Below are 13,839 nucleotides of genomic sequence, written 5' to 3' on the forward strand. Positions count from 1 at the left end.
AAGCATTTTTTTAAATCAGTTATTAAATAAGACCAATCTAGTATGAATGCACAGATAAAGAATTGTAGAGAAGGAAAATAAAAACATTTTTGTGATTTTTAAAAAGTACGTAGATACTTAATCTCTATTTACATAGAAGGCATTAAGAATCATCTTTCATAGAAATGGAAGATTGTAATGTCTTTCCTGAAGTTCAAAACTGAAAAAATGTACAATGAACAATAAATTCAGAGACTTCCTTTAGATCATGAATGTCTCTATGCTGGAAGACCTTAAAATTCAGGCTTTTTAGCAGCTAGAGTGCAACAATTGTAAAATTCTTCTTTAATCTGATATATAATGAAAATAATGTAATTTCTCTATTAAAATATAATTTATCATAGATTGGTACACTGTTTTTCTTTTGCACTGGCCTAAAACTGAAACTGTGTTGTGTTTGGGTTTTTTTGTTTCCTGCATAGTGGGCAGTGCTGACGTGTGGACACTGTTTCTGTAATGAGTGCATAGCAATCATCATCCAGCAGTACAGCGTTGGCACCCGCCGCAGCTCAATTAAATGTGCCATTTGCAGGCAGACAACATCTCATAAAGAAATATCTTATGTCTTCACTGCAGAAGCTGCAAATCAGGAGGATGATATTCCTGTAAAGGTGAGTTGTTTGTGCAGGAGCTCTGTGGCCCAAACTTTTAGCAGTGCGTATTTGTCGTGTTTTGTAGCATACTGCATTTAGGTGGACAACTGTACTATATAGTTTTATAAATAGTTTGTCCTAATGACAAAACCTCTAGACACAAACATGTAGGAATTCAGTCTTGATTGCAGTGTTGCATCTGCTTTTTTTACTAAAGGAGAGTTTTCATGGGGTTGAAGAGACAGCATCTCCACAAGTCTTTAGCAATACTGACATATATGTAGTGCATAGGTACATGTTTGCACTGCATGAATGTCTTGTAGAATTGTCTTGTAGAAATCAAAAACTTGTGTTTGGTGCAGTTGTGGGAAAAATAGAGGACTCTGGGCTAAAACACAAAGGTAAAATACAAAAAAATACATTGATTTAGATTATTATTTGATTTAGATTATACTGCTGTCTTTTATTAAAATACTATTATGATAGAGGTGGATTCAAATATGATTGTAATGCTTTTCATAATATTAATCTGATCAGTGTAGTTAAAAATAATAACTAGTTGTCCTGACAGACTTCCATCATATCTGTGCAAGTCTCTTTGAACCTTGCACAATTTCTAGGGTTGCTACCCTGTATTGAAGACTATGCTACCACATTCACAATAGTTATTTCAACCTCCCTGGACAAATGGAATTCTATTTTATAAGTAGATGATTCCTAACTTGAATTATTAAAGTAGTTGACAGTATGTGGCACCAGGGGGAGTAAATAGGCTGTATTTTTCAAGTGCTTCTTCTTAGAGCACAACTTCATGCAGGGATTTTTACATATTACATCCATATACAGTTTAGAGATATCACCCTGTTTCTAACAAAATTTCAAATAGGTTTCATAAATTACATTAAAAAATAACCAGAATAACCAAATTTCATAAATAAGAGACACCGAAAGAACATGTCATCTGCTATCCTGTGTAAAGAGCTGTAGTGTTTCTTGAAGTATTTCTGCATCAAAAACTTTGAACAAAGCAAAAATAAACCAAAAATATGAATTTTCTGCAAATTTGCTTGAGCAAAGCTCATTCTTAGTTAATGAAAAATTAAAAATTTACACTGTAGCTTCACTGTATTTACTACCTAAACAAGCAACATTGTTAAAAATTTCTACTTTATATTCCTTCAAAGGACAGTTTACAAAGAATAACAAACTTACTATAGTTTCTATAGAATACTGATGTTAAGATCAGTATCTTTCAGAGCAGATATGAAAATAGCGTGATTTATTCAGTGTTCATATTTTAATCTGGTCTTTCTCAATCCCTCTTAAAGTATTGACTACCTCTCTCTTTCTAACTCTTTATTTTACTGACACTAACCATTTTAAGGTAATGCCTTAGGTGCAAAAGAACTACTGTAAATGGAAGCATTTTATACTGAGAGAGAGGTTACTGGCATCCCTGCATGTTTTGGTTTTGTAAAAGCTTCCTGTATCTGGTCAGTATTACAGTGGGTGTTGCCAGCCCGTCATTTGAGACAGAAATTGTTTGTTAGAGGGTAGTTTTGGTTCTAATGTTAACTGTTCCATAATTCATTTGATCTAGCCAATTTCTTTATAAATAGTAATCTGAAGATTTAACAAAATGACAGACTCATGGTGTAGGGGTTAAGCATAGGGTACCCCTTTTTAAGACAGACTGAAAAACAAGAGTTTTTCTGTCAATTTCATCTCTCCATAGAGGGCAAAATTGAGATCTTTGTGTGTGCTGTGAGCCAAAGTTTTAGTCACTTGTAAGTTCAGTAAGTATAATATAATTTAACATGATGTAGACAAAGGGATGAGGAACTTTATACAGCTATCTTGTTTAAAAAATAGAGCAAAAAGACTGTGACCACTCTGAGCATTGTGCTGTTCTTTTCTGCACCATAGTTCCCCTTACTGATCTTGTCCGAAGTCACCTTTGTGACACCTGGGTCATGGCAATCTGAAAGATGGAAAAATCAACAAGTGGCTAAAGCTGCTATCTTTTATAGCAGGGAAAAACAGAACCTGTGGTGAGGTCTAAAAACAGTCTCTGAGGAAAAGACAACTAGGACATATTAGCCAGGATTGTCATCACTGAATCTGAGATGAATAGTATTGGAAAAGCCATAAATGACCCTGGAATTATGTAGGAAGTCCTAAAGGCTAGTCTCAGATCTCCTAACTGTAGGTGTTTATGATTAGCAGGCAGTAGCCTTAGGGCTGCAAAATGTCATCCTTTCAGACCTGCCAACATAAGCATTTCTAATTGTCCATCTGACTTTGCAAACAGTCAGATGGACAGTCAGTGTCTACCAGGTGCAACAGAAATGATGTGGAAGAAAGCTGGTTAGTTTCTTTGTCTGTGACATTGCAGAGTTGGAATCACTGTGAGTATAAAATGGCACTGCTTACTGCAGCCTTTGGTAAAACAGTCTGCAGAAAGTCTTTCACATGTTCGCTGCCTAATGTGTGAGTGATTAAGCAGCCCAGCATTGGTTCCCAGCTTGTGCTGAGACTGCTGACATCCTTCCCAGCCAATTCTGCACGCAGCATGACTTCAGTAAATTTGATCTGTCATTGTAGTGAGCCAACATAGTTAATTCAATGTTCAAAAGACAGGTGCAGACAGAAATAAAACAGTATTTGTCCTGCTGAATCTAGCACAGTTTGAAATGAATATGTGTGTAATAAGAAAGTAAAGGCTTCTTTAAAAAAGACATGAGGTAAAATTGATGTAATAGAAAGTACATACTGAAGAAGATGAAAAAAAAATTGCATCTCATTGTATCCTCTTGCTGACCTAAGGAGAAAGAGAAGAGGACATAAATCAAAATGGACAAGATAGAGAATAAAGTATTGGATTCATTAAGCACTGAAATACTTCTGAATGCAGAATAGAAAGATGTTTTCATTGCAGCTCACCATAATTCAATAATTAATTATATTTACAATTTTCATACTGTTTTAAATATAATTAACAAGTTTCATAGTACTGAACATAAGTTTGATGTTGCCAGAATGAGAAACAAAAGCAGCATAAATAGCATTCAGGTAGGTTTTTTTCTTGGTCCATTTTCAAAAGTGTGAAGGTAGGGAAATTTTAATGTGCATTTGAAAGTATCACTAAAGACTGTGCCACAAAGTTAAACTGCAGGAGGCCTAATGGGCACATTTGGTGCCACTGCACTGCTTGGGCCATCTGTTTTGTGTCCTGCAGAACTAGAGGGGGTGTGTGCATGGCACTTCATTCCTCCGTGTGCTGCTCATGCTGGTACACACTTTTGACCCTAATGCAGTGCGTAGTTCAGTGCTACTTAACCTGCCCTTCCTCAAGGCTGATCATTGTTAACTTTGTGTAAGATGTGTAAGAGACCTAATATAACATCATTTAATAAAGCAATGAATGTGGAAGGAGTTTTTTACTATCCTACTTTACTAATGCTCTTCTTTGACTTTTCAAAGGGAAGTCACTCCACCAAAGTGGAAGCTGTGGTCCGAACACTGAAGAAAATTCAATTTAAAGATCCAGGGGCTAAGTCCTTAGTTTTCTCAACGGTATTAATCACCATTTTCTGTCTTGTCTTTGCATGTGTCTTTTGAGTTAAAAGCGTTCATAATCTTTTCAGGAGCTAGTTTAGCTACCAAAATGTTGAATCACTCTGTACAACCACTTGATTGTTTTGAGGATTTGTAGGGCAAGTCTTGTAACTGGAACAAGAATAATGATCATAGTCAGCAGATGTGAGGGCTTGTTTCTTTAAAGGGCAAACACTTAGATTTGTATGGAAGCAGTAGATATTCTAGATAATTTTAAATGTGATGTCCAGATGTTTTTGATACATTGAAAACTGTTTTTGCAATGGCTACCAATCTCTTTTATTCAAGTTATCTTTCTAATTACCCATCTTACTTAGTTTTCTGAATGATTTGGTTTCTAGCACACAAGTTTTTTAAAAAGAATTGCAAATCCTAGCAGTTTGAAAAGTTTTTAAATCTACTCTTTGTTAGGGAAGCTAATTTTTTAGTTGTCATTGCTGTTTGTAATGTTGAGTTACTTTTATTGTGTTGTGTGGTTTTGTTTTGTTTTTTTTTACAGTGGCAAGATGTGTTGGATATAATTTCAAAAGCTTTGTATGACAACAACATGGTTTTTTCTCAGATCAATGGAATTAGTAAATTTCAGGTACATAAAGGATATTTTTCTTAAATTATTTTCAGTGGGAAAATCATAGTTCATAGAAGTTAATCTGATCCTTTTTACTTTGTTGCTTCATTTCAGAAACTAAAAAAGCAGCAAATTCGTATGGCAGAAATTTTGATCTCCAACTTATTAATTCTAAAAATTATAATCTCAAAAAGTCCTAATTTAAAGCATTTGGAGATAAACAGTACATTCGCTCTTGAGAAAGATGCATTGGCATGGAAGTTAAGGATGTGACACACTGATCAGTGTTGCAAGAAGCTCATGCTTTCCAGAGACTGTCACGTATCTGTTCTGGGATGACAGACCTGCAAAGATTGTCGATCTGGAGCCTGTATTAGCTGCCATAATTTATTGAAAATATAGTCTTGTCCCCCACACGCTGCATTGAGGAGCTTTTGTCACACTTCTGTGATGTTTGCCTTTTAGGAAAACCTGTCTGCATTTAAATATGATCCCAACATCAATATTTTGCTGCTGCCTCTTCACACTGGTTCCAATGGACTGAACATCATCGAAGCAACTCATGTTCTGCTCGTGGAGCCCATTCTGAATCCAGCACATGAGCTACAGGCTATTGGCAGAGTACATCGTATTGGCCAAACAAAGTAAGATTTAAAATTGTGTTCAAGGGTTTAGATATGGTCCAGAATAGATCTGAAAAAACCTTGTTCAGCTGCTGCCCTATTTCATGTGTGCCATTGATGCCTTAGTTTTTAACTTTGGACTTCTGCTTGCAAAAGTGTCCAGAAATGTCTTAGCTTTGCAGGTCCAAGCAACTCATCATTTATGTCATATATGGCTACATTCAGGCATGGCCTTTCTGATTTTCCTTGAGAGCCTCTTTCTAACAGGTCATTCTTAGCTCCAGATTAGGAGCTGCATAAATCGTTGGGGCTTTTTTGTTTCCTTGTTTTGGGGCTTTTTTTAGTTAGGTTTTTTTTACAAAAAGAAAGTTATAGCACATTCTTGTTAGAACTGATAAGTTTGTAAATCACAGCTCTGCTCTCACCCCTGTCTTTTTGAAGAAATTTATGACTTTGCATGTCTCTTGTTTGTTTCAGTGTTGTTGCTCTGACATAGGTAGTACTGAACACTTGAAAAAGGTTTGAGAAAGTTTGTTCTCAACTATGAGATGTATGTGTTTTTTCTAAGGTCTTTTGACTTTATTAAAAAAACATTTAAAGCCCAGTATATGGAGAAGAAAAATAGCTGCAGTCAATTCTGGAATAACAATAGTGTAGAATAATAGTGGGGGTTGTGTTCTGGAAATGAAAGCAAAGAGAGAGGAGGACATGAAGGAGCATGTATGTGAAAAAATGTTTATGAAAAGGTGGATATTTATGTGTGTTGGTAAAGATTTTTAGTTAAGTGTGAGGGCATAGAATTATAACTGTGAGGGAAATTGATTGCAGCAGCCCCCACTGCAATTCTACATGATGCTGGCAGGAAAGGTGCAGCAAAAACCTTGCAATAAAACCACCAAGAATTCAATGTACAAGAATACATTGTACTTTTTAAGAATGAAGATTTCAGCTCGGCTTATTTTTAAAAAGGGCTGTGTTCCAAGTACTCTGAGCATTAGGGAATACTCCTGTTTAGTGTCACTGGTGCAACTATTACCAGTTCAGTTCTTATTTACTTCTCTTTTTTGGGGGTAGATCTTTGCCTGTGAATCCAAAAGCATTCCCCCTGCATTCTTCTGTGAAATGCTGCCTGCCAAAGTTTCAACCTAAAACCTGAAAACCATCTAAGCATTTTCAAGGGTTCTTACCTTGAAAAATGTTTATACTGGAGAGCATGGGGTGCTTTCTCATTTTCATCTTTGGCTCTGACTGTTTTCCATTTCACTTTCTGATGCCTGTCACTTCTCTAAATTACTGCTTTCTTTTTTGAAATTTTATTTCATAAATGGAATGAAAATGTATTTCATAAATGGAGTTTTCATTTTGTGGTATGTTTATTGACGTTTTGGGTTTTATAGTTTACCAGTGTTTGCTGACTACAGTTATTGACTTCTTTTAAAAAAAATTGTTATATTTTACTGTCTTCAAAAATAATATTATTAAAACTCTGGGTTTTAGGTTTAATTTTCCATCACATTGAGCTCTTTTCTCTTGGAATAATTTGTGGCAATGAAGTATGAACATTGTATATAACCAGTGGGCAAAACTATTTTTTCATTGGGCTCTGGAGGAATGTTTCTAGTAAGGACACAAAAAGCAGATCTTTGCCCTGTATCTACATTAGGATTTTAGCTAATACAGCTTACATTCATTTAGTGTATGATCAGATAAAGTGAAAGTGTGTTTACAGGGAAGCACTAAGCACTCTGAAATGTCAGTGGAAGTTGCTAATCATTTCTAACATTTATTTCTTAAAAACCAGAGGCATATTTTCAATACTTTTAATAGAATTAGTATGAGACAAAATATAGTTATAAACTTTGGCAGTAACAGTAAAACTTCTGCTCACTTATGGTTGCATTTTCTTTTTTTTAAACACATTCAGATCTACGATTGTTCATAGGTTCCTGATAAAAGCAACAATAGAAGAGAGAATGCAGACTATGCTGAAAACTGTAGATAGAAGGTATGTGTTGAATTTTTTTAAAATGTCATTATTGCACTGAAAATGAAAAGGTGGTTCTCTACCATACTTTTATTGTGGTTAGGAATGAACATCTTATATATAAATTTTAACTGTTCTTTAAACTGTTTTGATTGGCAGAACAGTTTTAGGACTTAAAAAGTTTTAACCTGATTCCAGCAACTTGCAGCTTAAGGTATTTTAATTCTCTGGAAAATACTTTGGTTATGTTTTGTGTATTTTATTTCATAAAAGCCCAAGTAATAAATTATGTATTATGGTATGATTTATCTTTTCAGTTTACCTATGTTCATTGGTATAAAAACGTGGTAATTGATGGAGTAGCACTAAGTCTGCCACTAGAGCAACAATATGTTATAAACTCTAACATAGGACATGGGTTCTTTCTTTTGTTATTTTATATTTTTAATCCTACAAACCTCATCTGACAGTGCTGTGTCACACTTCTTGGCTTCACAGTCCATGCAAGCGTTGCCCAGATGCTAAGTCATGCATGAGGCTGGTGTGCAGTCACAGAAAGCAGTTCTCACTGTGGTTTATCTTTCTAAAATCTATAAGCAGTGATGGATTGGACCAAAAATGCTATTTACATTCCTTATGCAGACAGTGTAAGAGGTTTGTACCTTTTAACCAGATGGTATACACATGACAAATCTAGGAGGAGGCCTTAGTTTAAGGAAATTTTCCCTGTTACAGATAATGAAACTAAAAATAACATGCACATCTTTGGCTGTAGTTAGGGAAGATTTCAGTTTTAGCTCCTCAAGAATGATTTTATTCTCCTTATCTGTGAAGTAGCACTACTTTTGCACATAAAATTTGGATAAATGTACAGTGGTTGAATGATCCCATGAGGGCTAATGTTTTCAAAGTGATATTAAACCTCATGCTTGGAAGCTCAAGCAAATCTTTTAAATGTTAAGAGGTCAAGGTGGATTATCCCATGTTCTACTGCCTTTGCAGTGTTTGGTGTTGACCACATTGGGGACAGTAGATGGACTTTTCATCTTACTTAGAATGTGCAGGAGCAGTAGCTGATGAGTGGATGTGTTTCCTGGACAGAAGTTGTGCTTTCCTGCTGAGCTGCAAAGCTGAGCAGGTGTTGACTCTGAACTGCGTGCTCTGTCTTCAGTGCACACAGCTCATTTCTTACACAGATTCTTTCTCTGATGCCCACATGCAATTTTTTCCCACAGCCACACGAGCTCTTCCATGAAACAGTCAGAAGCCTCAGTGTTGACAGTGGCAGATTTGGCTGACCTTTTTACAGAGGAAACTGAAGAACTTGAGTAAAAACATTGGTTTGACCTAATGAAATTGGAAAGTACCTGACCCAGTAAGCACCAGAATAAAATCCACCTGATCTGTCCTTCCTGTAGACATCATCTAACATTTGTCCGTAAGAGAGCAATTGGAAATTGAGAAGTCTTAATTTTTACTGATTTCTTCTTTGGTGATGTTCATAGCAGCACACACTTCTGATGGCACTGGATAAAAGTTGCACTTTGCACATTATACAAATATGGATTTTTTTTTTTTTCCCAAAGAGAATTTGAGCTTGATGCTGAAACCAAGATCTTGGACCCTTGGTTGAGAGGATTTTTACCATCAGGCTTGATTGGCTATTAGCTCAGTCTGAGAACAAAACTGTGTGGGTGGTTGGGTGGGAAAGGGAAGCAAAAAAGTACAAATCTAATTTTTTTTATTGTACAAAGAGTTGTTAGAAAGAATGATTGTAAATTAATATTCTTCTAGAAAAGGCTTGTTAGATTTAATGCAGAGTTATTAAATGTCTTATTGTTAACACTTCAAATTACAAATGTTTACTAATAGTTTGGATATTTGTATTAGGTCTTTAGATATTCATAAAGACTTTTGACAGTTAAATATTTCATTGTTAATGCTTACTCATGGCAAAAAGATGATAATTAAATTATGCTTTTTGTATGTGTGTTGGTCTGATGATCAGTTAAAGACTTGAACTTGCTGTACATTTTTTCACTTGAAGCTGTGACTAAGTTAGTGCTCTGTTTGAAAAAACAAGAAAAGCATTTGCTACAGAATTTTCAAAACTTAATTGGTTACACTGCTGATCACTTCGTAATTATTTGGTGTCTCTGTGCATTGTCTCACCCTGATCTTTTTTCTAGTTCTTTCCCTTTAAAGCAATTTAAATATGAAATTATGGTAGGCAGGCTAGTTATTAGGTGCCTGGTCTAAGTTAGAAAAAGTGTGGAGAGAAATGGAACTCTTGTGAAGCTTCACCTTTAGATATGCAAGAACACTCTACCCCATCCTTGTTGACAGTAGATAGTTTGGAAAAGAAATCTAGGCTAATTTTCAGACTGCTGAAGGTAGGCACAATAAATTTTAAGCCTTTTGGCATTGGGTATGGATGTGCATTTATATAACATTAATTTCTGAAGGCATTACAAAAGCAAGCTCAGTTGTGCAGTTGGTGTTAACCCATTTGCCAGCAAGTGGGAAAATGTGTCTGCATAAGCAACAGGATACTTCCCTCAGTTTGCAGCAAGAGAAATGGAATAGATGGTGGGGTCTTCTTTAGGTAAGATTGATCAAGCAGTTTACACAGAAACTGTGACATCTCCATCCTTGAACATACTGGGAACTCAAATAACCCTAAGCAACCTGATCCACCTTTGAAGTTGATCCTGCTATGTGTGGTGTGTTGGACCAGATGACCTCCATGGATCCCTTCCAGCCTAAATTATTTTACAGTGTACTGGAGATCATGCTGTACAGACACTTCAGGAACTCTGAGGACAGCAACATTCCAATTTCCTCATCAACTTCAGATAATTTAGATATTATATGACACAATGTGACTGCACAAGAAGCTGCTATTCACTCTGAGAAATGATGTAACTGTGCTACAAACTGTGGAAGCACATAGTTTTTACATTCATAGCTCCCATTTTAATTAACTAGACGTGGGAAGAATAGTTGTCAATGAATGTGAAGACAGAAAGGCAAACTGAAAAATGTCAGTTAAGAGGGGTTTCCCAACCTCTTCATGTTTTTGGCTTGATGCCTTTTTCAGGCTTACCCAGAAACAGGCCAAATTTAAAAGGATAAAAAGTGGATGTATTTGATTAAGGGCCTTCAGGTACATTAAGGGCAGACAAAGCCTCCCCAAGGCTGGGGACGATGGTCATGAGTTTTCCAGACAGATACGTTTCATCTACTTGCAAATCAGGGGGTTAATGCTCCAATTAGAGCTTCAGGTAGTGAAGTCATATTCCCCCAATCCACACAACCCCAATTCACTTTTCTTTATATTTTTCGGGCCCAAGGCTGTAGGGTGTCCTTGAGTTTTAGGCCTAGAGGAACTGCTTTGTCTGACCAAAATGTGAAGACAGTAGTTAACACTTTATATGGAGTTTAGAGTTATGCACTAATGCAGTACAGGATTTAAAAAATAGAAAGGCTAACATCTTAAGGCATCAGGCTTATTTATATAAATATGATGGTTTCATTGTTTATTTATAAATATGTGGCTTCTGAATTCCTAACCAAAAGCATAGCTTCTTATCAAGCACTGCATGAGTCTTTAGTCCTGGCTTACCTTGTTTTGTACCCATATAACAGCATAGAATGCCAGAAAATCTGGTTCTAGGTGCTCTCCTGACTGCCCTGGAGCAACAGCGCCTAGAGCTCTGGATATATTACATTAAATCTGGCATGAGTCATGTTAAAGCACCTCTTGAAATTGGAGGGTTGAACCATCAGAATATATAGTCAGTGTCAGTAGTAAAATGAATTCTTCAAGTTTTACATAATATCAAATACAGAGACCAAGTTTAATACTTTTTTCCATTTCTTGCATTATTTAGTATCTTTGACAAAGGTTTTTCTTTCAGACATCTTAAGAGACTTCTCATGAAATGATTTTTTTTTTTCTTTTTTTTTTTCCTGCTAAGGGTGTAGCCTGTACATCTGCAGTGCTTTTCTCTTATCAAAGCACAATAAGCTTGTTTTCATGGTACTGTCATGGTTTTGCTCTCTATCAAAACACTTTTGAAAGACAGTATCTTAGCTGAGAACAAAGTCTGCCCTATCCTAAGACTTCCAGTATACTCATAGAAATGGGATTTTCCACTGAAGACAGAAACTTACAAATACTGCCTGCAGTGTTTGCATAACATTTGTGTGGACCTACCAGAGGCATGTACCAGATTCTCATGTGTTCTTCTGCTAAAACATGTAAATATGATCCAGGTTAACAGTATTACTTACCCGGTGAAGCCAGTCCTGTGAAAAATGAGGCTTCACCTCTTTCCAAAGACCTCAGTGCTGACTTTTAATCTTTCATTTCAATAACAAAGGATGTTAAGAGTTTTTTTAATTGTAGTTGGTGAGGATTTTGGGACAGGTTTTCTCACTGTATATAAAGGTCAGTGCCTTGTACAACAGAGCTGTCATTTTGGTATCTGTGAAAGCTTGATGCAAATAGTGAACTTCCTTGAACCACACAATATGATCATCTTGGAAACTGAGGTGTTAAACTTGTTTTGTTAAATTGAGCTCTGTGAATGTCACTGTGGATCTTAAAGAGAATTTGTAAGTTAAGATTCCCCCTTGCTCTCTAAATCAGCCTGTGCCAGGAATAGGTTTACATCTTAACCTGTTAAGTAATTTTTAATATACTAATGAAAGTCCAGGATATACGACAATTTTCATTGTAGCATATTTCAGGTCAGGTACCACAGAAGAATATTTACCTCAGTCTTCTCTTCCTTATTCAAGTTTCATATTTAGAACTGGACAGAGTTGATGATGCTTTTTGTGAGACAGGCCTTCCAAACCACACATCTGCCAGTGTGTGCAGATGTATTAGAGTTATCTGTGAGTGGGATCCTACAGAGATAAAAAATAATTGTGTCTGGTTAAACCCATAATTAGACATAAATCCTCTTGTAAAATTCTGTCTGGACTCTAGCTGGGGATCAGCTAACAGCTCCCTACCATTGTCTCTTCTGACACAAACAGTGCTGTCCTCTTTCCATCCATTTTTGCAGTCCTTATGACTGAGCATTAGCTCTTTCAGGAGTCACAGCTTTATTTGTTCAGTTGAAACTGTGGTTCGGTTATTTTGAAGGGAAAAAGGTCTGTATTGGTCAATCTTGCATTGACTGGTGTAAGAAAAAATTAACCTTGAAATTTATTGCTCTCCCAAGGTAAGCAATCAGATGAGTTTCTAAGGAAAACCTAGAAATCTAGGGGTTGGTCTAGCTGTAAATAAAGCCCATTTCTGAAGTGAAATCTAAAGACTTACTGCTTAAAATCCTTATGCTGTGCTTTTCTCTAGACTGAAAGGTGAGTTAAAAAGCCACTGTGCCTGTGCTTTTTTCCTTCCTTTGTTGGTTGCCTGAAACAAGTGAGATCTTTACAAGATTATATGCTATAAATGTAGATTAAATGGATTTCATAATGGAGAAAAAAATAAGTTGCAAGACATCTGTCTCTCCCACTGCCTGTGTTTTTCTCTTTTACTGTGTCGGTCATCTCAACCCACCCTCCACCCACCCCCAGCTTGCTCAGTTTGTTACAAAGAATGTTTGTGTTTGGTCAGTGGAAGTAGAGTAAAATAGTTATAATCCATAAAATGGCTACAGTCAAATTAGCTTACTATATCACAGGAAAAGTATCTGAGCTAAAGAGAATTGTAGCCTGTAGGCACACAGTTTGTGGTAATTGGGAGTGGGGCTGTGGCCAAGCCTCATCCCCAATGGGCCACAGCTGTAAGCAGCAGGTGAGCAGCATTGAAGGCAGTGAGACCTGGAGTGCCCAGGTGCCCTGACCAACCACCAAAGGGAACAGAGGACACTCAGGTGCCATGCATGAATGTGAGGGGTGTAAAAGGTTGGGCTAAACAACAAGAAAAGTAGATGCTTCCAGCCTGGTGATGTGATGTTACTCTGTATGAGCAGATGCTTCAAGCCTTCTGAAGTGGTAAGGTTTACTCTATATGGGTTGAAGCTTTCTGAAATTGTAGGATGATACTCTGTGTGCTGTGGCCATCTCAACTGCAGCATATGCTGCAACAGTGGCCTGGTATAAATTCTTTTTTGTACTGTTATATTTTTGTTTGCCCCTATTCTTCACCACGGTAGGATCAGATACTGAATTTCAGTATTTTAACTTTTGTATATCTGGTTTTGTATTGTACAACTGACACACAAAAAAGACCCCAATAATCTACTTCCTGAGTAAGAAATGAGGCTTACAAGTTTTTAGTTGCCAAGTCTATAGTTTTGGAATTCATAAAGTGCACCCGAGCCACTGTCACAAACCATAGTGTATCCACTGATTTCTTTTCTTTAGAGAAGGAGGAAGGAATAGGGAACTACTATT

At 36.5% G+C, this 13,839-nt stretch overlaps 1 protein-coding gene across 2 annotated transcripts in view; it reads left to right on the forward strand.

The window, feature by feature from the left end:
* SHPRH (SNF2 histone linker PHD RING helicase) overlaps positions 1-9,411 on the forward strand; it is a 48,677-nt gene extending 39,266 nt beyond the window's left edge. For both annotated transcript variants that reach the window (XM_059841738.1, XM_059841739.1), the window contains exons 25-30: positions 462-650; positions 4,116-4,208; positions 4,750-4,836; positions 5,284-5,462; positions 7,366-7,446; positions 8,661-9,411. In XM_059841738.1, the coding sequence (XP_059697721.1) occupies positions 462-650; positions 4,116-4,208; positions 4,750-4,836; positions 5,284-5,462; positions 7,366-7,446; positions 8,661-8,757 (726 nt within the window). In that variant the 3' untranslated portion in view covers positions 8,758-9,411. The remainder of the gene's footprint in view (positions 1-461; positions 651-4,115; positions 4,209-4,749; positions 4,837-5,283; positions 5,463-7,365; positions 7,447-8,660) is intronic.
* The last annotated feature ends 4,428 nt before the right edge of the window (positions 9,412-13,839 follow it).

The sequence above is a fragment of the Haemorhous mexicanus genome, chromosome 3, assembly GCF_027477595.1.
Source record: "Haemorhous mexicanus isolate bHaeMex1 chromosome 3, bHaeMex1.pri, whole genome shotgun sequence".
Lineage (NCBI taxonomy): Eukaryota > Metazoa > Chordata > Aves > Passeriformes > Fringillidae > Haemorhous > Haemorhous mexicanus.